Source organism: Eubalaena glacialis, chromosome 3 (assembly GCF_028564815.1).
Source record: "Eubalaena glacialis isolate mEubGla1 chromosome 3, mEubGla1.1.hap2.+ XY, whole genome shotgun sequence".
Lineage (NCBI taxonomy): Eukaryota > Metazoa > Chordata > Mammalia > Artiodactyla > Balaenidae > Eubalaena > Eubalaena glacialis.
In genome coordinates, this window is record NC_083718.1 from 64,417,881 (window position 1) to 64,443,366 (window position 25,486).

Here is a 25,486-nt window from a genome sequence, read left to right on the forward strand (position 1 = left end):
GGGACCTCGTCCAGCTTTCCAAAATGCCTCCATAAAGCTTTTCTTACTCCACCACAGCAGGCAAACAGGCATGGATGCCTAGGGTGTAGGATATAACTGTGAAAGGTCCTGACTCCAAGGCCAAAGGGGTTTCACATGCTGGGGTAGAGTAGAAGGAGCCCACCAATCATTAAGATGCTAGGAAATTAATGAACATGGAGCTATGTAGGTAGGCACAAGGTCTTGATATCAAAGACTGACAAATAGAGATGTGCAACTTTTCTTAAGTTGCCCAAGACATTCAAATCTCTGGTAGCAACATTTATCCTTGGCTTTGGTCTGCAATGGTCTGCCCATCCTCCTTCACCACCCCACTCTCTCCCTTCCTCATCCCACTACATCACCCAGACATGTCACTGATGGTTGGGAGAACCAAAGGGTGGGGGGAGAGAGAATTACTCAGAAAGACACAGCAAGTCAACTGAGAAGCGGTCCCTCTAAGGAAGGCTTCACTTGGCTGCACCTCTTTCTGGTTGCGTGGTGTTAGAGCTGAGAGCTACCACGGTTGTCAAGGAAACTTTTTGTCATGGTACTTTTTCAAAGGGACACTTGAAGCAGCAGCAGAATGAGATTGCCGTGTCACCATGGTAAGCAGTGCATGACTCACTACCCCACTGGTGTGTCTAGACATTTTAGTGGCATCTGTAAATTTCCTGAGTCATGACGGTATATGTTTTTCCAAATTGAATGAAACCTCTAGGGCATGAATTAGGTCATATTTCTTCAGCATCTCAGCATATTGTCTGGCACAAAGTAGGCCCTTAATAAATTTCTCGAACGAATAACAAAACATCACAGGCGCATAGGAACTGTAACAGTGGTGAAACCTGACATTGATATGATGACGTTTTATAGTGGAAAAGGACTTCATTCACGTGCATCATTTTATTTGATCCTTTTAACAGCCCTTTGGAGTGAGAACTGTTTTCCCACACCTTCCCACAGTGAAAACTCCTGATAACTCTCTTATTTGAAACCCTCCCTTACCTCACTTTAACTAGCTTGAATCACCTCCCAGGGAACTGGACATGTGTAGGTGGGGACATTTTTCTCTTCCCACTTTGAAGGCCATTCTGCAGCACTGAGCCTGACACTGAGAAGTGAGCATCTATCCTCTCTGTGCTTGCAAGCTTTTAGGGATTCAGGAATAGCACCACTCTGCATAGGAAAAAAAAAAATCATCCAACCAACTCCCACATAAGTGCGGGATTTATTTGTTTGGTGGGAACCAAGGTGCTGCTCCCATTTCAGTCTCTGCAGTTTCTCATGAGATAATACAGCATCACTGAACTCTGGCAAGAAAGCGAATTCCTGATAGATGCAGACATGGCGTCACTCACCGGTCCCCACTGGGATTGGATACATATGTAAATGTTACACATATTTATTTATATGTGAGAATTAATTCTTAGTCCATTCATCTGCAAACCACAAACACGTCACTGAGGAAGCCACAACCTTTCACAGACTGTTGGAAATAATTCCTCAGTCTCCAAACAGCTCCAGCGGCTGCATGCCATGCACCAGGCTGTCCCCCATCAGCATGCTAAGGCTGTCCAGGTGTAGAATATGTCCCAGGAACCGACAGTTTTGAACTGAGCATGTGTTTCCTTTCCTAAATGGTTCTTCTCCAGATTCGTGACCTTTCATCAGGTTCACTGGATAATATGTTTTGACCAAAAAAATAATGTCCTTCCTCAGAATTAACATAGATAACCCATTAGTTTTCCTTCAGCCTTGAGTTTCTATGACTCTCAGATGTTGCATTCTATTTTCCACTGCCTGGTCCCCCTCTCCCTTCTGCTCAAGTCATAGCCACAGAATTTTTTTTTCTTAATTCCTAGATAGCTCTAGCTAACAACAACAACAACAAAATCGGTTCATCAGAATATTCTCCTCTGTCTACCCCAAAGCACTCCATCAAAGCTAATCTTTAACTCCTACTCTCGTTGTTCAGATTTTAACACAAGATGGATAGTGTCTGCATGACTGTTCCCATGAAATCGTGGCAGGGACAAGAATGACCTCATAGGCACTTCCACTGTGGCGTCTGTCACCCCCACCCCAGCTCAGATGCCTGCTGCAGCACTGTTCCCAGAGGTCTGGTGGGAAGGGCAGCTTCTACACTGGTTCTTCTGAGCAGGTGGGAAGCTGTTATTATAGAGATGGAGACACCCACACTTTGAGAAATAGGACTGAATGTTAACATTTAAAGCAGCTTGCATTGAGTTTAGATGCTTCGGTGCCCTGGACCAATCATTGCCTGGCATTGCATGATGCACAAAGCACTCATTTTGGGAGACAATGGCCCCTCTGAGCTTGAGCAAAATCAGTCATACCTTTCATCAGTTGGGGTGGCCATCGTAATTACTGTGCCATATTTATAATACAGAAATGTGTTTGCTGCATGCATATCAGTGCTGCCTCCTTTCTTATGCTCGAACTTCAAGAGCAGAAATTTCAGAGATGTCGCTGGTTGTCTAGTAAGTATTGGGTAACGAAGGCCAGGCCCTACTTGCTACTTTAGAACAAAGTAAATCTCGTAATTTGAGACCAAATTTGTCATTTTGTTCTCTCTAGTCTGCTCCCCTTTACTGTTTTCTAGAAATAATCATTCATTCTTCTACTCATGAATTCATTTAATCAGACTGAATACAAATGAATATAAAATAAGTACAACTCACAGACTTTGATTCAGTTCCTGATGATCACGATGATGATGATAATGATGATTTTTATTTATTGAGCACCTATCATGTTAACACATTTACTTTTTTTTTGAATTATATTTTATTTTTTTAATACAGCAGGCTTTTATTAGTTATCTGTTTTATAAATATTAGTGTATATATGTCAATCCCAATCTCCCAATTCATGCCACCACCACCACCACCCCTGCTTTCCACCTTGGTGTCCATACGTTTGTTCTCAACATCTGTGTCTCTATTTATACCCTGCGAACCAGTTCACCTGTATCATTTTTCTAGGTTCCACATATATGCATTAATATACGATATTTGTTTTTCTATTTCTGACTTACTTCACTCTGTATGACAGTCTATAGGTCCATCCACATATCTGCAAATGACCCAATTTCGTACCTTTTTATGGCTGAGTAATATTCCATTGTATATATGTACCACATCTTCTTTATCCATTCATCTGTTGATGGGGATTTAGGTTGCTTTCATGACCTAGCTATTGTAAATAGAGCTGCAATGAACAGTAGGGTGCATGTGTCTTTTTGAATTATGGTTTTCTCTGGGTATATGCCCAGTAGTGGGACTGCTGGGTCACATGGCAATTCTATTTTTAGTTTTTTAAGGAACCTCCATACTGTTCTCCATAGTGGTTGTATCAATTTACATTCCCACCAACAGTGCAAGAGGGTTCCCTTTTCTCCACACCCTCTCCAGCATTTGTTGCTTGTAGATTTTCTGATGATGCCCATTCTAACTGGTGTGAGGTGATACCTCATTGTAGTTTTGATTTGCATTTCTCTAATAATTAGTGATGTTGAGCAGCTTTTCATGTGCCTCTTGGCCACCTGTATGTCTTCTTTGGACAAATGTCTATTTAGGTCTTCTGGCCATTTTTAGATTGGGTTGTTTGTTTTTTTAATATTGAGCTGCATGAGCTGTTTGTATATTTTGGAGATTAATCCTTTGTTTGTTGATTCGTTTGCAAATATTTTCTCCCATTTTGAGGGTTGTCTTTTCATCTTGTTTGTAGTTTCCTTTGTTTTGCAAAAGGTTTTAAGTTTCAATAGGTCCCATTTGTTTATTTTTGTGTTTATTTCCATTACTCTGGAGATGCATCAAAAAAGATCTTGCTGTGATTTATGTCAAAGAGTGTTCTTCCTATGTTTTCCTCTAAGAGCTTTAGAGTATCCAGTCTTACATTTAGGTCTTTAATCAATTTGGAGTTTATTTTTGTGTATGGAGTTAGGTAGTGTTCTAATTTCATTCTTTTCCATATAGCTGTCCAGTTTTCCCAGCACCACTTATTGAAGAGACTGTCTTTTCTCCATTGTATATCCTTGCCTCCTTTATCATAGATTAGTTGACCAGAGGTGTGTGGGTTTATCTGTGGGCTTTCTATCCTGTTCCATTGATGTATATTTCTGTTTTTGTGCCAGTACCATATTATCTTGATTACTGTAGCTTTGTAGTTTAGTCTGAAGTCAGGGAGTCTGATTCCTCCAGCTCCGTTTTTTTCCCTTAAGATTGCTTTGGCTATTTGGGGTCTTTTGTGTCTCCATATAAATTTTAAGATTTTTTGTTCTAGTTCTGTAAAAATGCCATTAGTAATTTGATAGGGATTGCATTGAATCTGTAGATTAATTTGTGTAGTATAGTCATTTTCACAATATTGATTCTTCCAATCCAAGAACATGGTATATCTCTCCAACTGTTTGTGTCATCTTTGATTTTTTCATCTGTGTCTTATAGTTTTCTAAGTACAGGTGTTTTACCTCCTTAGGTAGGTTTATTCCTAGGCATTTTATTCTTTTTGTTGCAGTGTTGAACAGGATTGTTTCCTTAATTTCTCTTTCTGATCTTTTGTTGTTAGTGTATAGGAATGCAAGAGATTTCTGTGCATTAATTTTGTATCCTGCTACTTTACCAAATTCATTGATTAGCTCTAGTAGTTTTCTGGTGGCATCTTTAGGATTTTCTATGTATAGTATCATGTCATCTGCAAAAAGTGACAGTTTTACTTCTTCTTTTCCAATTTGTATTCCTTTTATTTGTTTTTCTTCTCTGATTGACGTGGCTAGGACTTCCAAAACTATGTTGAATAATAGTGGTGAGAGTGGACATCCTTGTCTTGTTCCTGATCTTAGTGGAAATGCTTTCAGTTTTTTACCATTGAGAATGATGTTTGCTGTGGGTTTGTCATATATGGCCTTTATTCTGTTGAGGGAGGTTCCCTCTATGCCCACTTTCTGGAGAGATTTTATCATAAATTGGTGTTCAATTTTGTCAAAAGCTTGTTCTGCATGTATTGAGATGATCATATGGTTTTATTCTTCAAGTTGTTAATATGGTGTATCACACTGATTTATTTGCATATATTGAAGAATCCTTGCATCCTTGGGATAAATCCCGCTTGATCATGGTGTATGATCCTTTTAATGTGTTGTTGGATTCTGTTTGCTAGTATTTTGTTGAGGATTTTTGCATCTATATTCATCAGTGACATTGAGATGTAATTTTCTTTTTTTGTAGTATCTTTGTCTGGTTTTGGTATCAGGGTGATGGTGGCCTCATAGACTGAGTTTGGGAGTGTTCCTTCCTCTGCAATTTTTTGGAAGAGTTTGAGAAGGATGGGTGTTAACTGTTCTTTAAATATTTGATAGAATACATCTGTGAAGCCATCTGGTCCTTGACTTTTGTTTGTTGGAAGATTTTTAATCACAGTTTCAATTTCATTACTTGTGATTGGTCTGTTCATATTTTCTGTTTCTTCCTGGTTCAGACGTGGAAGGTTACACCTTTCTAAGAATTTGTCTATTTCTTCCAGGTTGTCCATTTTATTGGCATAGTGCTGCTTGTAGTAGTCTCTTATGATGCTTTCTATTTGTACGGTGTCCATTGTAACTTCTCCTTTTTCATTTCTTATTTTATTGATTTGAGTCCTCTCCCTCTTTTTCTTGATGAGTCTGGCTAAAGGTTTATCAGTTTTGTTTATCTTTTCAAAGAACCAGTTTTTAGTTTTATTGATCTTTGCTATTGTTTTCTTTGTTTCTGTTTCATTTATTTCTGCTCTGATCTTTATGATTTCTTTCCTTCTACTATCTTTGGGTTTTGTTTGTTCTTCTATCTCTAGTTCTATTAGGTATAAGGTTAGATTTTTTATTTGAGATTTTTCTTGTTTCTTGAGGTAGAATTGTATTGCTATAAACTTCCCTCTTAGAACTGCTTTTGCTGCATCCTATAGGTTTTGGATCGTCATGTTTTTGTTGTCATTTGTCTCTAGGTATTTTTTAATTTCCTTTTTGATTTATTCAGTGATCTCTTGGTTATTTAGTAACGTATTGTTTAGCCTCCATGTGTTTGTGTTTTTTACCTTTTTTTCCGTGTAATTCATTTCTAATCTCATATCGTTGTGGTCAGAAAAGATGCTTGATATGATTTCAATTCTCTTAAATTTACTGAGGCTTGATTTGTGACCCAAGATGTTATCTATCCTGGAGAGTGTTCCGTGTGCACTTGAGCAGAAAGTGTAATCTGCTGTTTTCGGATGGAATGTCCTATAAATATCAATTAAATCTATCTGGTCTATTGTGTCATTTAAAGCCTGTGTTTCCTTATTAATTTTCTGTCTGGATGATCTGTCCATTGGTGTAAGTGAGGTGTTAAAGTCCCCCACTATTATTGTGTTACTGTCGATTTCCTCTTTTATAGCTGTTAGCAGTTGCCTTATGTATTGAGGTGCTCCTATGTTGGGTGCATATATATTTATAATTGTTATATCTTCTTGGATTGATCCCTTGGTCATTCTGTAGTGTCCTTCTTTGTCTCTTGTAACATTCTTTATTTTAAAGTCTATTTTATCTGATATGGGTATTGCTACTCCAGCTTTCTTTTGATTTCCATTGACATGGAATATCTTTTTCCATCCCCTCACTTTCAGTCTGTATGTGTCCCTAGGTCTGAAGTGGGTCTCTTGTAGACAGCATATATATGGGTCTTGTTTTTGTATCCATTCAGCAAGCGTGTGTCTTTTGGTTGGAGCATTTAATCCATTCACGTTTAAGGTAATTATTGATATGTATATGCCTATTACCATTTTCTTAATTGTTATGGGTTTGTTTTTGTAGGTCCTTTTCTTCTCCTTGTTTCCCACTTAGTGAAGTCCCTTTAGCATTTGTTGTAGAGCTGGTTTTGTGGTGCTGAATTCTCTTAGCTTTTGCTTGCCTTTAAAGCTTTTGACTTCTCCGTTGAATCTGAATGTGATCCTTGCCAAGTTGAGTAATCTTGGTTGTAGGTTCTTCCCTTTCATCACTTTGAATATATTGTGCCACTCCCTTCTGGCTTGTAGAGTTACTGCTGAAAAATCAGCTATTAACCTTATGGGAGTTCCCGTCTATGTTATTTGCCATTTTTCCCTTGTTGCTTTTAATAATTTTTCTTTGTCTTTAATTTTTGTCAATTTTATTACTATGTGTCTCAGCATGTTTCTGCTTGGGTTTATCCTGCCTGGAACTCTCTGAGCTACCTGGACTTGGGTGGCTATTTCCTTTCTCCTGTGAGGGAAGTTTTTGACTAGAATCTCTTCAAATATTTTCTCAGGTCCTTTCTCTCTTTCTTCTCTTTCTGGGACCCCTATAATGCAAATGTTGGTGCGTTTAATGTTGTCCCAGAGGTCTCCTAGGCTGTCTTCATTTCTTTTCATTCTTTTTTCTTTATTCTGTTCCGCAGCAGTGAATTCCACCATTCTGTCTTCCAGGTCATTTATCCATTCTTCTGCCTCAGTTATTCTGCTATTGATTCCTTCTAGTGTAGTCTTCATTTCAATTATTGTATTGTTCATCTCTGTTTGTTTGTTCTTTAATTCTTTCTAGGTGTTTGTTCTTTAATCCTTCTAGGTCTTTTTTAAACATTTCTTGCATCTTCTCGATCTTTTCTTCCATTCTTTTTCCAAGGTCCTGGATCATCTTCACTATCATTATTCTGAATTTTTTTTCTGGAAGGTTGTTTGTCTCCACTTCATTTAGTTGTTTTTCTGGGATTTTATCTTGTTCCTTCATCTGGTACATAGTCCTCTGCCTTTTCATTTTGTTATCTTTCTGTGAATGTGGTTTTTGTTCCACAGGCTGCAGGAATGTAATTCTCCTTGCTTCTGCTGGCTGCTCTCTGGTGGATGAGGCTATCTAAGAGGTTTGTGCCTCATTTACTTCTTATGCATGTGACTCATGATACTATGACACAGATCAGAGAATTGAGGTGCAGAAATTGTGTTCAAAGTACTGAACTCAATTCCAACAGGTCTATCTGCTTCCCAATCCCATGTTCTTTGCAGAGAACTGAGCTCTCTGAGTGTTGATAAGGAAATAAGCCCTGGACAGATGAAGTATTAGATAACAATACAGTAGGCATACAGTAGTGAAAACAGAGAAGAAAGTGGTTATTTTTGCTGAAGGGGAGATGTTGCAGGTGGAGTTGCCCCCACTGATTGCAGGACCACGGCAACCATGATATAAGGTGGCCAGTGAAAGCCAGCATGAATCAAAACAAATGTGTTTGCTGACTAGCCCTGAGCTTGGACAGTGAGCTGGAAACTCAGTTCTAAGAGAATAATTTGGAAAATACTTAGGGACTTTCTTCTTCTAATTTAAGTCACAGGTATCTCTGGAACTGTGTTCCCCATGTTGTGATACATACTTGAACTGTTTGATATATAGATCTCCAAAATCCGCCACAAGAGGACAGACATGAACATACTGCATTCTTTCTCATACCCCCAGAGTTCAGGGTCTCTCTGCAGAGAAGGACACTTTGGTTACTACAGAGTTGTTTAGTCTCACTTGACCACTTTCCCCAGCTCTTTGCAGGAGAAACCAGGGTGACTGTTCCCTTGAGGTTGCTTTCCTTTATGCATAAGTGCAATTGGGTTTTACTTTTCGCATTTTTGCAAAAATAATTCAAGCAGGTTCTGATACAGCACCTATTGGGGATGCCAGGCCACTGGTAAATTAGCCTAACCAAAAGTTTTCTCATTTCTTGTAGCTTACCTAGAAAAGCATTTATTATGCAAGAGGATTGATCACAAACAGATTCTGTTTATTTAAGACATTTCTCAATGATTTGCCTGTCAGAAAGGGGCATCCTCTTTTTGGCTGGATGCAGAATGTAGTCCAGCTTCAACACATCAAGTCTATAAATGTTGAATTTCTCCTCCATGCCCACTGCTGAACTAGATCATAAAGGTGTATATGACTTCCATGTACCAATGACCCCTCAAAGAGTTCACTGTATTGATCATCATCATGAAACAAGATGCTACACAGTATTTTGTTTTTAATCAAATGCTAAATATGTGGTGCTAACAAGTAATAGAACATTAGAATATGATATTTTAAATAAGGTGCTAATTGGGAAGTGGAGAAAATAGGAGCAAAACAGAATTAGAGATTGGACTGACCAGAAGAAGCTTCTCTGAAATGTTGTTTGAGCATGGGTTGAGCTCTAAAAAATGGGATGGAAAACATTGTTTACTCTTGTCTTTAAAAATGCTGAAGTATGGCTTCCTCAGGTACCCCTTTCTGGTTTGTTAACTTGTAAATGCTGAGTTTTCTTCCAGTTTTTATGGTAGAAGTCTGTAGTGTGTGCCTCTCTGGCATCCCACAAAGTGGGATAAGGTTGAGGATGTGACACTAGTTGACTTTGGGCCATGAGACATGGCCCCATTTGTTCATGTGCACTCCAGCGGGGTGCATGGCCTGAAAGTGGAGCCTCTAGGATGACCCCAAATAATCCAGCTGTCCTACCTACCAGCAGGTCAGACATGTAACAAATAGATGCTGGTGCTATGAAGTCTGATTTTATGTTCAAGTCTCAGTAATCAATAATAAAGGTGAAGTTTGTTAAAATCTTATACTGAGTCACTTTCTGTTAAAGAATAGAGTCAAAACACTTTAACTATTAAAAACTGCATAATTTCTTAAGCAAACCTCTGACAAAAAGTAAAATTGTCCTCTTTATCTAACTAAATTCTATCTCTACTCCCCTTTTTAAAATGAATGTGACAACATATATCTGAGTAAGCTCTGTGATATGTCCTATTCTCACAGCAAAGGAGAATGCCATCTATCAGCTGCAGTTCAGTTTGTGGTAACGTATTGGAGAGCAATCATTTATTGATTCTAGTTGGATGTACTGATAATTTCAGAGCTTTAATAACCTTAGACGAGAAAATCCTATATCAGTCTTAAAAATCCCTTCCATTTGCATGGGCTCTCTTCAGTTCATAACTAATTTCTTTCCATCTCCTTCAACCTTATCTCATACAAGAAGTTGTACAAGTGGTTCTATGTTATCAAGTTCTCACTTAGCTTTGGAACAACTTTCTGTCTCTCTCGTCTTGCCTGCATAGGGCATACAAAGTAGTGTAAAGCGAGGAATTGTACCCCAATAGTCACTCATCCAAAAGTGATAGGAGGAACACATACACACACATACGTACTTCTTTGTAAAGGGGTATGTAAGGCTCCTGATAGAACAGCTTCAGTAATAGACTCATTTCAGTAAATTGAATAAAGACACCTTTCTGACTGACCTTTCCCTTCAAAGTGACCTGGTAATTCACAAGGAATCTGGAACCACACTGAACCCTCCCCCTCTCTCCCTCTGGAAGCTCATTGCCATAGCTTATGAAACCCTGATCTTCTGCTTCCTTGTAGTCTCTTAATTTCCTGACAAGTCCCTATGCCCTTGTCCCAATACCTAGTTCTGAAAGTTTAAATTCTTTTTTTCCTCTGAGGAGCCATTACTAGGGCTTTCATTTATTAGAATATTTTGTGTGTGCATGATGTCATCATGAACTAAATGGAGACACATCTATCTGGTTCTAAAATTCAGAATCCTGGAATATATTGAAACAGCAGCCCCCTCTATGAACGGTGTTTGGGAGGTTCACTTTCCTCCCAAAGGGGAGGAAAGGGGCCTTTCTCCCTCTGTATTTTCAGTTTCATAAAGTAGGGATAATTTCTATCAATATCCAAACTCCTTCCCTAGCCCCTTTAATCCAGGATTCTGTAAGATAGTCTAAACTTTATCTCATGATTTTATAGCAAAAACAAAACAAAACAAAACAACAACAAACCCCAGAAATCAAGCAAAAACAAAAACTTGCCTGGGATCAAGATGGAAATACACAAATAATCATGCATAATACCTTCTAGAAATTCTAGAAATTCACTGAACAGCAGTCCCCCACAGAGAAACCTCCCAGTTGAACAGCAGGACCTTTGGTCTGGTCACCTCCAAAAATGAAGCAATAGGGAATGCTTGTTGAAGAAAGCGTTGGATGACTTTTGTCCCCCTTTGAAGCTTAAAACGTCATGATTTTTTTTAAATGCAAGCCTCTTTCCCAATTATTCCAAATGTATTTAACTATCCAAATCATCTGAAGGTAGATCAGTAAAGACTTAAAAAATAAAAGTCTAGCCTAATTATTTCCAATAGTTTTGGCAATTGGATTTAGCCTAATGCAGTATTACCTTATGTAGATTTTGCCTCAGCAGGTATTAAAATGTTTGGCAATTAACTTTTATACATTGTATCTAAAGAATGCTCTAAAAGTTCTGGAAAATACTTTGTGCTTCCTGATGCAAGAAAAACGCCTCCTACTCCATCTCTTTTAATCCTAATTTGCATTATCAACATTCTCAACAAATCCCTCTTTCTTTGGGTAAACTTGAATCTAGCACTTGTTAGAATCCTCAGGGATCATAAACCAATGGAATCCAAATGACAACCTATTAGGTCCACTTATGAGTCATTTAACATTTTCATTAGAAAGAGAAAGCCCTTGTTCTGGGCCTCTTTAGAAGCACAAAATAGACTTCTGCATTAGCCTTATTTCCTTTCATGAACATTAAGCAGAAATATATGTAACCCACTCCAGGTTGGGTCTGGCATCCTGATAGAGCATAATTATGTCTTGAGAAGAGAAAAATCAGAGAACAAGGACAACTGCATAATGTGGGAAAAGGAATGGTTATGAACAAAGACAGTGAATTTTTAGGGCTCTGGCTAACCCAGGTTACCTTGAGCTAACCATTGATCTTGTTGCCTCTAAGCATTGAGATTCTCTTGGGAGACCTTCCAGTTTATAAATCAATCTTTTTAAGATTTCATGACAATCTTGCAGTATTACGACTACACAGAGAGAGATCTTTCTATCATCAACAGACAATGACCTGTGACCCCAAATCACATTAAATTACTAACACTCACTATTTGTTTCCCAAACAGCCTTGGGGGTGCAGATGAAGACTTTGGGGAACCTGTATCATACTGAAAGGACTATTTTGGTCCTGAAGAGCCCCAGTGGTGAAGCCTTATAAGAACCAGGAAATTCTAGATTTATTCCAGGGTGGACCACAACGAACCTATTCAGAGAGAGGCCCAGGATTGACTTAATCTTGGATAAAGAAGGAAAGGAGAAGGAGGAAGAAGAAACAAAATTTCTCCTAATAATTCACCTCCTACCACGTGTCACACATATTTGTATTAGCGCCAATGACAAACCTATAAGGTAGCTTTCATTCTTCTATAGACCAGGAAACTGAGATTAAATGACTCTCCCAAGGCTATTTATTTATTCAGCAAATACTTACTAGGTACCAGGAACTGTTTTAGGTGCCAAACAATGGCAGACTAGGTAAAGACTACCCTTGTACAGCTTACCTTTTACTTTAATATTTTTCAAATATCTTTTTGATCATGACTCACAGTAAAAAATGCATATTAAACTATTACACAATGCAAACGTCATATAAATACAAACATGCGTATATACTTGAAACAAAGTTTTTACACACACACCCAAGAACTTATCTTTAGTGTGTACAATGCAGTCTCTGATATTTTCTATTCTATTTCTTCTTTTTTTAAAGTTCATCTGGTACTAACCAATTAAATTGATTTCACGATCTGCTACTAAGTCACAATACACAGTTTGAAAACATGGTTCTAGTGGACTTGAATGGAATGGACTATTATTGATATTAATCAATATTTCCTCAAGGCCTGAGGAGTTATCTACATCTTTTTTAAACTAAGTGTATAGTTTAATGGCAAGAAGGAATATGAGAAGTGCAAGGAAGCTGTCCATCATTTTGCAGCCTGGAATGGCTTGGTGGAGGCCATCCAGCTCTGGTTTGGGTCTCCCATAATGTTCAAACTCCATCTCTCCTTTATAGTATGTCTCTTGTTTGCTCCTGTTTGCCCCCAGCAATAATAGTTTTATCTTTTTCCTCTATCCTTTTGTTCTTCCCACATAGGCTGACAACAGAATATCCAGGCCACTATGGTGAGGAAATGGACATGATTTCCTACAATTATGATCACTATATGCGAGGAGCAACAACCACTTTCTCTCCAGTGGAAAGGTGAGCCTTCACCATGGGCTAGGGTTAGCGAGGTCAGGGATTAGCTCCACACAAGGATCACACCTGCAGGAACCTTGATCTGGGGTTTTCCCTATTTTAGTTTCCTACTTGGTCTAAGATTAACTGAGAGATTGATGGGACAGTGTAAAGAAATGGGAATTGAACCCATTTCATGCAGCAGCTCGCCCTTGCAGATGAGGTTGTGTTCCAGCTTGCTCAGAGCAGGAAATTCCCAACTTGGTATTCCATGATGTTCTAAGCTCTTCCCTTTACTCAATTTCAAAGAGCACTTTTCCTTACCAAACATTAGGAAGAGAGCACAAAAATGATTGAAAGAGTACCCACTGTCAAGATGAACCCTCTCCAATGCCATTTCTCCCTATGGTCCCCACTTTGGGTTGTGGGAAGGGAGAGAGAAGAGAAGGAGAGGGGGCTGGAGGGGAGAAACACACAAAACTTACCAACCATGTTTAGAAATAAAAAAGGAGAATTTAAATAACGGAAAAGAAAACGGCACTAATTTTTTAAATCTGTTTGCTCTCATAATCAGCTCCCAATCTTATCACAAATATTGACTACATCAAAACAAAACAATAAGAAGAAAATAAAAATTCTTCTCCCTACTGATAAAGAGATATGAATAAATTCAGGTGTTAAAAGGTTGATCTGTCTACTTTTAGTCAGGTGATCATCACTTTACACAGCAAATGAATTCCTGAAAAGTTAGCAATAAATATTTTTCAAATAGGACAAAACCTAACTCATTAACTCATTAAATAATAGATTGACAAATTTGAGTGTGACTTATCTTTTGTGTATATTTATGCTTTTGAGTGCAATGATATCACACCTAACTGAAGTTGTTACTTAATATGACCCTTAATTTAAAAAACAAAAATAAAACAGAAAAAAAACCATGAAGTAGCTCTGAAAAGACACAATACGTGTTGCCGGTTCCATGAACAAAAACCCTTACATTTACTCATAGGAGAAATTCTTAGTTCTCACACATTAATTATTTGTATTTTAGATACGTTTTTATCTAGCTTAGTTACTATTTTCTAGAAGGGGCAAATTAAAAAATAAAGAGGGAAGATACGACTTAGAATGAGACTCACTTCACCAGTGAGAAGAAATAGCTGAATGATGTGACACACACAAAAACATACTTAAGAAAAAGAAAGAAAGAAAAGGAAAGACCTAAGAACTCAAAGACTATGGAAGCCCGGTGACATTTAGCAGGAGTGTGTATCCCCAGCGGTCAACACTGGATAACATTATATCAGAGTGCTCAATATTCCTAATGATGTCTCCAAGTCATCATGAAAATTAGTTCTGCATTTCCTGCTTAAGAAGGCAGGAAAGAATACAGTAAAGAAAGCATGCCATCCAAAATTTCCACCAAATAAATACATTTTGGCAGTTAAAATGTCCAACTGCTTGGCTTGGAAATTTTCAGTTATGTGGTTTAACTCAAAATCTTGGAAAACTGAGATACTATGTCATGCATTTGTTTAAAATGAATATACCCATGCAATTTTGCTGCTGTCACTAACAATCAGTGGCTTAAAGGTCCACAACTTGGATTTCTTCCACTCTGCCAGAAGAGGCTGAGGCCACTACCTTGGAGAAATATTGTCAGTGCACAGGACTCACTGGGCAGGAGCTTTTCCTCTACATGCAAATCATAGTGGTTTCCTCCTGGAATGGAGTTGCTCATCTGGGGCACTACCGACAACTGGGGCCAGATACTTCTTTGTTGCAGGAGCCATTCCTGTGCAGTCTAGATGTTCAGCAGCATCCTGGCCCCTACACACTAGCTGGCAGTAGCAACCCCCGCCCATAGTTGTGACAACACCAACAAACCCTGGGAAGCAAAACTGCCCCTGCTTGAGCACCACTGTCCAGGAAAGAAATCAGCGACTAAGCCTGATTTGAGTACCTTGATTCTTTTACAACCAAGTAGTCTATATTTTGCTTAGCATCAATTAAAAGCCTCGTAAAAGAGTAGTGTGAATGCCTGGCTGAAGATCTTATTTACCTGTGTCTGTTGGCACAGAGATAAATAAGACTTGTCTACAGTAATAAAATTCATTTGATAAATACGCATGCCACCAATTTTCTAACCTCCATCTAAAACAAGCCATGTCCTCTGTTGACAACTGCAGGAATAAATACTAATAAATAGTTGGTTATCCAGGCTCTTAAAGATTTGTACTGGAGGACCCTATGCCCAATAACTCTAAACAAACAAGCTGAAGCAGCAGACTCAAATTATAAAGGCTGCCTTAGGCTGTTTGAGCAGCATGTACCATAGCTGCTGTTATCTCCCAGAACTGAGAGTGGTCAGTCCCACCTTCCAGATGGATGAAGATCTTACCACTGTTGGTGTTTAAGAGAAATTGATCTGGGAAGAGGCTTTTCAGATTGAAAAGGAAGAAGGATATTCTAAAGTTGAATGACCTCACTGTGCTTGGGAAGCATTTGTGTGATCGTATACGGAATGACTCTTTCTTTTTGCCCTTCATCAAGACTTTGCAAAGGATGTGACAGCCCATGTCCTCGATGGGGTTATGGGTAACAAGTTATGGAGGCATTCTTATATAAGATAAGGAGGAATATTTGAGTTCAACAAACTTGGAACCTGAAATTGTCACCTAATTATGTTAATGAAGGTCACTTATTTCTCTGAGTCTGCTTCTCCACCTTAACAATGACTTATCATGAGGATTAAATGAAAAAATATGTAAAGCATCTAGTGCAATGCTGGATATATTGGAGGACTCAGCAAATAGTAGTTACAATTGTCATTACCATCACCGTTATCATTGTTAAACAATATCAGACCAGAAAAGTTCTGTGCAGAGTAGGATCTCAATAAATTTTTGTTAAATGGGTGAACAAAGAACTTAGGCTAGCCCTTAGCAAAGAACATTCCTTGAAATGTATCCACACCATGTTTTTTCAAAATTGAGCTATTCTATGTCCTCTCATACCCATGCCTGACCATTTAAACAAATACTCAATTCAATTTCTGTTATACAAGAATGGCAGGCATTTTCTTTTTCACTTTATGGGTTTTAGAGTTGTTTCCCCTCCCTTCATTTCCCTATGATAGTGTCTTCTGAAGGGGAACACACAGGGTATAGCATGGAGCCTAACACATGATATGTATTTAGGAAAAGAAAGAATGAGCCGATGGATGGCCTAGGTAAGAGAAGATTCTTTACCATGAAATGGAGACAATGTTGAATAAATGCTTTTATTACAAGTTGTTAACCTATATGTCCAAGAGGTCCCTTGGAGACAGAGCAGTGGTGAACTGTTCACTGGTGATAAACAGGACCTCAACATGCCAGCGACCTAGTTAGTCTCCTCCTAGGTGCAACTTGAACTAGGTGAGGAGGTGTCCAGGACTCCTGACCTCATAGACGATTACTTGTATGTTTTCTAGAGACTTCATAGATGTGTCTTCTGAGAGGAAAGTGAAATTAGTTGGCCCTAAATTCTCCAAAGGTTTTTCACTGCTTTTCTCTTAGCAGTGATTTTTCCTAAGGTGTCTTTTCTCACTGACGTTAGCTCTCTGACTCTCTCCCCACAGGGATCGCCAGTGGAAGTTCATAATGTGCCGGATGACTGACTACAACTGTGAATTTGCAAATGTTTAGATTTGCAACCTACCAATCTGGGTGAAGGGAAGGGGGCCAGGAGACATGAGGATGTCCACTTATGTTAACATCAGTTGGGACTCCTAAGTGGTTTCTACTGCTCTCTTTTCTTCTCCCTGAGCTGGTTGGTAGTTGATATGCCAGCTTTCTGGGCCCTTCTGACTAGTATCACACTTATAATAAAATCCACAGTTTCTCACTTTCAACATGTTCCATAGCAACCATTTTATATGAGTGACAATGGCTCTGTTGCACACCATCTATTCTGTGTGCATGCTCACAGCCTGAAAAAAAGCCTGGCTGCTGGAGCACCTGTCACAGCCTTGCTGCTGCTTTTACTACCCAATAAGCTGCCTGTTGCTGAGCAGTGTCTGTGAACAGGTTCAGCAGTGGAGTGAAGGGGCAGAAACTGAGGAAGGGGAAGGAAGGTCTGCAGCTATGACTGTTTGAAGGAAACCTAGGGTCCTCACCTAGAAGAGACCTTCTGCCTTCAGGGGACATGCTTCCACTCTCCCCCACCACATGAGCCGTGCTTGCCTAGAAGTTCAGCTGCAGAGTTCTGTGCTCCAGGAGGGAGGAGACTGTGAGGTGAAATGGGGAGGTGGAAAAGTTTGGGGGCTGAAAGATTGAGGATTAGAAGAATTTCCGAAATTGGAAGAAGACTGCTAGCATACCCAGTAATGAAAATCAGCATAGGTACCAGAGGAACCTGTGGGAATCAGTCTCAAGTAAGACAGAAACAAGAAAGAAGAGAGAGGTCAGAGAATGGGACTCAAATTAGGAACCTGGAGGGAAGGGGAGTGTGGTCAGGTTGCTTTGGAAAACTGAAAAAGGGGTTTGACTCACTGGCACCTGGAAAGGCTGGCATATGCCCTGTAGCTGTGAGAGCTACTGGAAAACTCACTTGGATTGGTCTCAATATTCTGGATGGGAAAGGCTGTCCTGGGGGGTCTACTTCTCTTCTATGTGTCGTTTAGGAGTGTCTTTTGCAGAGGTGGCATTATCTTTCCTCCTCCTGTGATGTCTCCGTCCCCAGCCCTTTGCACTCTCTTCGTCATAAAAGGAATAAAAATATTAACATTTACTATGCTGCAAATGTTAAGGGTCAGTTTTCTCTCTCTTCACCTCCCCTTTCTGATTATTCATCCATCCATTCAGAAAATATAGCTTAGCATTGTGATTTGTGCCAAGTACCATGCATGGCACCAGGAATACAATAATGATAATGACAGAATATGGTTAAGAAATCCAATAAATAAAACATAAAGTGCTAAGTGCTTCCATTAAGGATTGGACAAAGGGTGGAATCACATTTCTTTGCCTTTAAATCCAGCCTGATTTGTCCTCAACATCCTCCAAACCTCCTCACACCAATGCTTTTTAACCACAGGGAGCCCCTATTTCCTTTATCCATACAGTTGGCCTTTTCTTTTCAGATCTATGCTGCCCTTCCCTTCTCGTCTCTCTCAGGGGACCCAGGAGAGCAGGCAGCCAAGCAAAACCACAGGGGTCATCCACCTTGTTATGCAAGCCATCTAAGTGGCCAAGATAGTGAATCTCAGCCAGTGATGCTGCATTTCCCACAGTGAGATCCTGGTATTAGGAAGAGGAAGGCAGAGCTAAGGATGTCCTCCTTTGTCTTGATGCCGAGGCCCTTTTTCATATTATGGTTTTGCTTTATTTCTTCCATTTCATTGTTTCCACCTCTCTGGCAACTTTACTTTACAGCAAGCTTCACAGTGTTGTTTCACAATGGGCATCATTAATATTTTAGCAATTGCAGCTCTGGGCCAGGATGGCAGCCAGGAAATGGACTTAGTTGGGTGTGTGGAACACAGCTGGAAGGGAGGCAAGCAACACAGACTGGCTGACTTAGCAGCTATGATGAAAACCAAAGGTGTGTAGTGGGGATTGCACCTCACCAGGCTGAGGTTGGAGAGATGCAGCTGGGAGAAGCAGTCCAGGAGACTGCCAGACAGCACAAGTCGAGGAAAAAAAATAATAAAGTAATCCAATAAGTGTCTGTGCCAAGTAGAATAAATGGAGAGAAAAACTATGAGAGAAGCTGTTTTAGCATATAGGCCAAGGACAGTAACACTAAAGACATTATCAACTTGGTTCAAACCTGAATAATTTATACTTTCTATCAGGTCAGTCAGTAAGAACTGGGTGCCAGACTGGGGCTAAATCCCAGATCTTTTGACTGCAAGTTCTCTCTCTGTGCTCTCATTACTCCAATCTTTCTACTTACTTGTCCACAACCTTGGATGAGCTACCTCTCCACTCTAGGAGGACATTTATCTAGGTAATCATTGTGTTTTCTTGCAATCCTAGAATTCCGTGAATGCTATCATCTGCCCCAAATTGTTTACAAAGGGCTTTGCTAAGGCATTTTCTTCCAGAGAAGAAGCCTGGGATGAGAGTTGAAAACCTAGGTCCTACCCCTGGCTCTGACAGAAAGTGGCTGTGTAATGCTAGACAAATCCCCAGGCCCACCCTTTCTTCATCTGCCTGGTACGAACAGGAATCCCTTTTCCAATAACTTCACAAGATGGTGATCACATAAAATGGGAAGAAAAGAGACATGATTCCGGCCTCACAGGGCCTACAGTCTAGTAGGGAGAGATGAGAAAATAGACAATGGAGACACAAGTGCAGGAAAGTTTCCTGAGGAAGCCAAGCCTATTGTTAGCCCTGAAGGACCAGGAGAACTTGTGAGGTGAGTGGGAAAAGTGTGGGCTCTGGAGTCCAACTGTCTGGGCACAAATCCTGCTTCCATCCCTTACCAGCTGCATGACCTTGGCTCAGTCACCTACCTTCCCTGAGACTCTATTTCCTTACCAGTAAAGACAATAATAGTACCTACATCATGGGGTTGTTGTAAGGATTAAATGCGATCTCATAGTGTCTTATACATAATAAGTACCCAATAAATGTAGTAAGAGGAATGGAATATTATTAGTATATATTAGAAAAAATGTTCCTCAGGTAAGCTGGATATTAGTAGAGATAAAGAATAGGAAAATTCCTAAAAGAGGTGGGACTTAAGTTTTGCTCTCATTCATTATTTATTTGTTTATTCATATTCAGTCACTGAATCAATAAATTATTAAGTTCTTATTATATATTAACCACTGTACTAGGCACAGTTCCTGCATTCCAGAGGATTATAAACTAAGGGAGTCAGACAAGCAAACAAATCATTACAGTCCAGATTGATAAGTCAAGAATAGGTATCATTTCAATAGAGAGTGGTGAGAGGTTAAGTTGGGAAAAGGGAAAGTGGCATTTCAGGCAATAGAAACAACATCATGGAAGGCATAAAGAGATGTATAGGCTTAGGAAAGTTTCCCTAGGAAACACTGATGTCACCAAGGTGTCTCGGAGGCACAACAGGCAGTCATAATGCCCTAAGGATGTACTGGTAGCTCACATCAGCACCATAAACTATTTATGCATATTAATTGCAATTTTTGTATCTATCTAGAACTCAGATTGCAGCTGGGGCCTCCTAGAAATCTAGGGAGAGGGAACTTATCAACTCCTGTCTCTGCTCCTCCATTCCTCTCATATGCACAATACCATGGCCTGGGAAGTTTTCTCTCCATCCTGGGTGTTCATCCACATATATTATCTTTACGATCAACTGCTTTGACCCAGACCAGAAACTCAACATTTTTTTTTTAGTTCCTTCAGAGGAATGTATTCTCATAAAAGCATTAATGAATGTACAAACTCAAACAAAACAAAAAAACTTAAAAATTTAGACATTTCCTTCTTCCATGATTTTTTTTATTGTCCATCATGTAGTCAGGGGATTTCCCTCTCTCTAGCTGGTCCTCCATCTAGCTTCCTACCTACTTGATTCTCTTCTTACCCTTCCAGACTCTTCTCCCCCTATTAATGAAGGAAAATGTTGCTCAATACAGGCCACATCCAAACAGGTATGCATATCAAGGTGGCCAACACAAGCAAAGGCCATATAGTCAATAGAGTCCACTCTTACAAAGAAAATTAAAGAAAAGAAAAAAGAGAAAATCTTACAAAGCTTCAATCAATTTTAATTAAACCTGTTTAGCGTTTCTGTTTAGCGCTCTGAAGTTAAACCAGTGTGTTAAGAAGTAGTACCAGAGCCTGGTTACCATTCTGGAAGCCAGAGTCATTTAGGTAAGTGAAATCCTTTGCAAAATGGTGTCTGGATCGAACTGGGTGTGTTATCTGTTACCCATTAACACGTTGAATATATTTTATCAACTTATTCCTTTGTAAAGCAAGGATAAGAAAACACACCTACCTCAAAAAGTCATTTTAAATAATAATATATTCACGCATAGCTCAGATTTTCATGGAACTTAAACTTTTCACAGGATGAAATAACCACAATCTCCTAAAAACTAAAAGCCAACCAACACTACCTATGTATTTTAAAACCTATTTATTAGATTCCGCTGTGCCTTGCTAAGTACTGGAAATGTACCAATTGTGACCTCCTTCTCCTCCTCTTCCCAATGCACCCAGAAGGAGCCCAGTTGTCTGTGTGAATGAATGAGTATCTGTATCAGTGAAAAATGCTGAATAGAAATATCTTTTTAAAAATGTAAATTCCTATATTCTCTGAATTGTAGCATTACTGTTTCTTTGTTCTTTTTTATACTTTTCTGCCTTTCCCAACTTTAAAAAACAATTACCATTGATTGTGTTTATAATTTTTTTAAAAAAGTAATTTTAATCTTATGGAACAAAAACAGTCACCAGCTGCCAAGCATTTCAGCCCTAGGACCGTGTTCCAGCTGAAAGGTGAGCATATGGTGACTTCATGGAAAGAAAGATTATAAAACCAGACTCTTTCATCTAACCGGCCGCCTAGTGAGTTATAATTTAATATGCAGAATTACCTGCTCTTTCCAACGTCTCTCACCATCCCCAGAGACAATGGAACAGATGTTCATTCTGTCATATGGCCAATGAGAAACTAATATTTAAAACTCCTCCACTCACCAAAGTCTTACTTGCCCTTCAGGGCCAAGCATGGGCTCAGCTTCCCCAGAAAACTTCCAGTGCTTTCTAAGACTGGTTCAGGGTCCCTCCCTGGCTCCCTCAGTACTCCACATCTTTGTTTTCACTCTCATGAAGGCAGGGGTCCTGCCTCTCTTGTTCATTTGTAGGTTTTTAGTGCCTGGCAAGATGTTTTACACTTAGTGGGCATCCAAGACATATGTTTTAAAATTAATCTGGATTTCTAGCTGGTTTTCAGTTTTTATTGGGAAAACCTATCAAAGCTCTAAGCAATCAATAATTGAAAACATGAGTAAAGGCACTTTGAAAATTGTGTAGTTGTATTAAGAGGCATGGTATGATGATGATGCTGTGGTTTTGAGGGGGGTTAATGCCATCTCCTGCTCTTTCCCCAGCATCATTAGGTAATCATTAATTTCACCCTTTGCAGAGCTACTCACTAATGACGAGGGAGTTGGAAAACACACCAGTCACAATTGTCACATGTTCAGAAAGTGTGTTACCACACTAATGACCAGAATGTGAATTTTGGTGTTTTTATGACCTTTTCAACTATATTGAAATCAATATCTGAGCAGCAAGGACAGGGCTAGGTATTTGTTGCACATGAGATAGAGCGTAGTTAACTAAGCCCTGAAGAGACTGGGGGCTGAGGGGCAAAGGGGCTCAGGTTGGTAAGCTGGTGTAACTCTGTATGAATTTGGATGCTTTTTGAGTCTTATAACAGCCTATGAGTTCCAGGGGGCTGGGAGGGCAGTGATTTTTGTTTGATGCATCCCTGATACAACAAATATTTGATGAATAAATAAAAGTAGAGCCCTAAGACAAACGCTAACACAGATTAAAATTTCATGAATACAGACTTTATGACCCTTGTTTTTCCTGGTTATTCCCACTAAGAGTTACTTGTGGGATTAGCTGGTGATTAGCTGGACTAATCACCAGCTAATCCCACAGTGAAGCAGTGAAGCCAGTGAAGCAGTGAAGCCAGTTTCTCAGAGTCAGGGTTTCCTGTTTGTAAGGTTGCCTGGCAGGCATTCATAAGCCATGCTGGTGTGCCACATCTTCCCTCTCTGTGAGTGGTGGGTTTCAACTGACCTGGGTGTCTCCTTGGGCCTGTTTTGTTGGCAGACTCAAAGGTGAGCTCATTAGCCATTACCCCTTGGAAAGACGTTTTGGAAATCAAACAGGCTCTGAGTCATACCTGCCTGTCCCCTACCGAGACAGTAGAATGTCATGCAGATTAGTTCTGCCCATTGCTCCCATTTCAAAAAGGAATTGAAAATCTCTCACAGTGTAAAACAGCACAGTTCAAGTTGGAGAAGGACTTCCCAGAAATTCAGAGAGAAGGCAGGCTTAGTTCTCCACCTGCGTAGGTAAGCCTTGATAAAAGTCCTTGCCGAGGGATAGAAAAAAATGGAAAGATGTGGATGAGTGGATTATTGGGGCAGGGCATCAGGTTCAGCCCTTCCCAGAATGGCACCATTGCTTGTTCTAAATCCATAATCTCACACATCTGTGCTGTTGTACGTTTAATGTTGACTTCAACAAGGTATCATTAATCACCTACTTTGTTCCTGGAACAAACTGAAGGAAGCCACAAAGCATAAAACACTCTTGACTTACTTCCGCGGTCACCGGCATTCCGGAGCCCAGACGCAGCCTCTGCGTCGCCAGGCACCTTCTGTTCGGTCAGCGGCGTGAAGGTCTCGCCGCAGCGTGTCGTCCGCGCCGCTCGGCCCGTTGTGAGCACGTGTGCTCGCCGGGTCGGCCGGCCGGCGCAGCTCCAGCCTGTATACCCCGGCTGGTCCGGGGGGTCCGGGCACCGCCTCGACGGCGGCGCAGCCGGACGCGCGGACTGGATCGCAGCCCGCACCCCGAGCGGACGGCGTCATGAGGCACCTGCCGTACTTCTGCCGCGGCCAGGTGGTGCGGGGCTTCGGTCGCGGCTCCAAGCAGCTGCGCATCCCTACAGCTAACTTTCCTGAACAAGTAGTAGATAATCTTCCAGCTGATGTATCCACTGGCATTTATTATGGTTGGGCCAGTGTTGGAAGTGGAGATGTCCGTAAGACGGTGGTGAGCATAGAATGGAACCCATACTACAAGAATACAAAAAAGTCCATGGAAACTCATATCATGCATACTTTCAAAGATGACTTCTATGGGGAAATTCTCAATGTGGCCATTGTTGGCTACCTCACACCAGAAAAGAACTTTGATTCTTTAGAGTCACTTATTTCAGCAATTCAAGGTGATACTGACGAAGCCAAGAAACGACTAGAGTTACCAGAACATTTGAAACTCAAAGAAGACAATTTCTTCCCGGTTCCTAAAAGCAAAATAATGAATGGCCACTGATGGAAAAGCGTCTTATTTATTCATTCACTATTTTCTAATACTTTACTGCTCGTAACTCTACAGTCTCATCTTGGTTGTATTTTAAAAATCAAACATTTTCCTACAGCTGTGAATTAGTTTATACAGTATAATGTAGTTACCATATTATGTTTCAACTGTTCAATTAAACCCATCATGTTACAGTACTAAAAAGGTTCATTTTCAAAATCAAGATTCTATTTTATATAATACGTTGATTAAAATGTACCACTAGAAAGGTCTTAAGTGTTTTATAATGGAAATGAAATATATATAAATATGGGTAACAGGCAAGTCATTAGTTTTAGATGAGAACTATAATTCTCATGGTAAAATTCTAGCATGCATGCATCTGCATAGCATGCCTTGCTAATCAGAAGGCTTGTAAAAGTAACTGTATTAAGCAGAAGTTTGACAGTTTATTACAAACCTAAGGGGAAAAATCCAGACTTTGTATTTTTGATATTTTGTGCATTTATATATTATTATAGACATGAAGACTTGCGAAATTTCATTTTAATTAGTCATTTCCTTAAAGGGCTCAAATCACTGTACTGTGTTCCATTTTTGTTACAGCTGCCTCAGTTTCAACTGGTCTAGACTCTGTGCCTATTATTTTTTTGTTTTTCTTTTAAAACAGTAAAATGAGTGTTTTTCGAATCTCTAGGTCTCATTTTTGTGTTGTATAACACTTCTCCCTTTTTAAGAGTAGATATTCTTCAAAATTTTTCTTAACCTTTGCTTCCTGTAAACAATTGTCAGTGTCAGTTTTTCCATTTAGAATATCCTACAACTCTACATTTACAAAATGTAGAGTTTCATCTGCATCTGTATGTGCCATCCCATCCCTTCACTATATAAACAGTGATTAAATGCATATCTCTCTTTTTTTTTGTAGATTTCACATCATTTTTATTAATTAATTACTTTGAGCATCATAATTTATTTAGCCATTAAGGGATTGGGTCCTGTCCCATTATCAGAATCTTTTCACTTTGTTGTGTGTGAATTTTATTTTATTTATTTTTTATACAGCAAGTTCTTATTAGTTATCTATTTTATACATATTACTGTATATATGTCAAACCCAATCTCCCAATTCATCCCACCACCACCATTCCCCCGCCACTTTCCCCCCTTGGTGTCCATGCGTTTGTTTTCTACATCCGTGTCTCTATTTCTACCCTGCGAACCGGTTCATCTGTATCATTTTTCTAAGTTCCACATATATGCGTTAATATACGATATTTGTTTTTCTCTT

At 39.6% G+C, this 25,486-nt stretch overlaps 2 protein-coding genes across 2 annotated transcripts in view; both read left to right on the forward strand.

Moving 5' to 3' along the window:
• DPT (dermatopontin) overlaps positions 1–17,926 on the forward strand; it is a 41,512-nt gene extending 23,586 nt beyond the window's left edge. Inside the window, exons 3-4 of the mRNA XM_061183132.1 lie at positions 13,055–13,162; positions 16,764–17,926. Coding sequence (XP_061039115.1) covers positions 13,055–13,162; positions 16,764–16,830 — 175 coding nt within the window. The 3' untranslated portion in view covers positions 16,831–17,926. The remainder of the gene's footprint in view (positions 1–13,054; positions 13,163–16,763) is intronic.
• A 5,678-nt stretch (positions 17,927–23,604) lies between these two features.
• Positions 23,605–24,207, forward strand: LOC133086697 (riboflavin kinase-like). The gene has a single exon (XM_061183133.1). The coding sequence runs from the start codon at positions 23,740–23,742 to the stop codon at positions 24,205–24,207; it is 468 nt and encodes a 155-aa protein (XP_061039116.1). The 5' UTR covers positions 23,605–23,739.
• Positions 24,208–25,486: the final 1,279 nt, after the last annotated feature.

Excerpts from the sequence above, each read along its gene's own strand:
- LOC133086697 (XM_061183133.1), top strand. The coding sequence starts at position 23,740 with ATGAGGCACCTGCCGTACTTCTGCCGCGGCCAGGTGGTGCGGGGCTTC.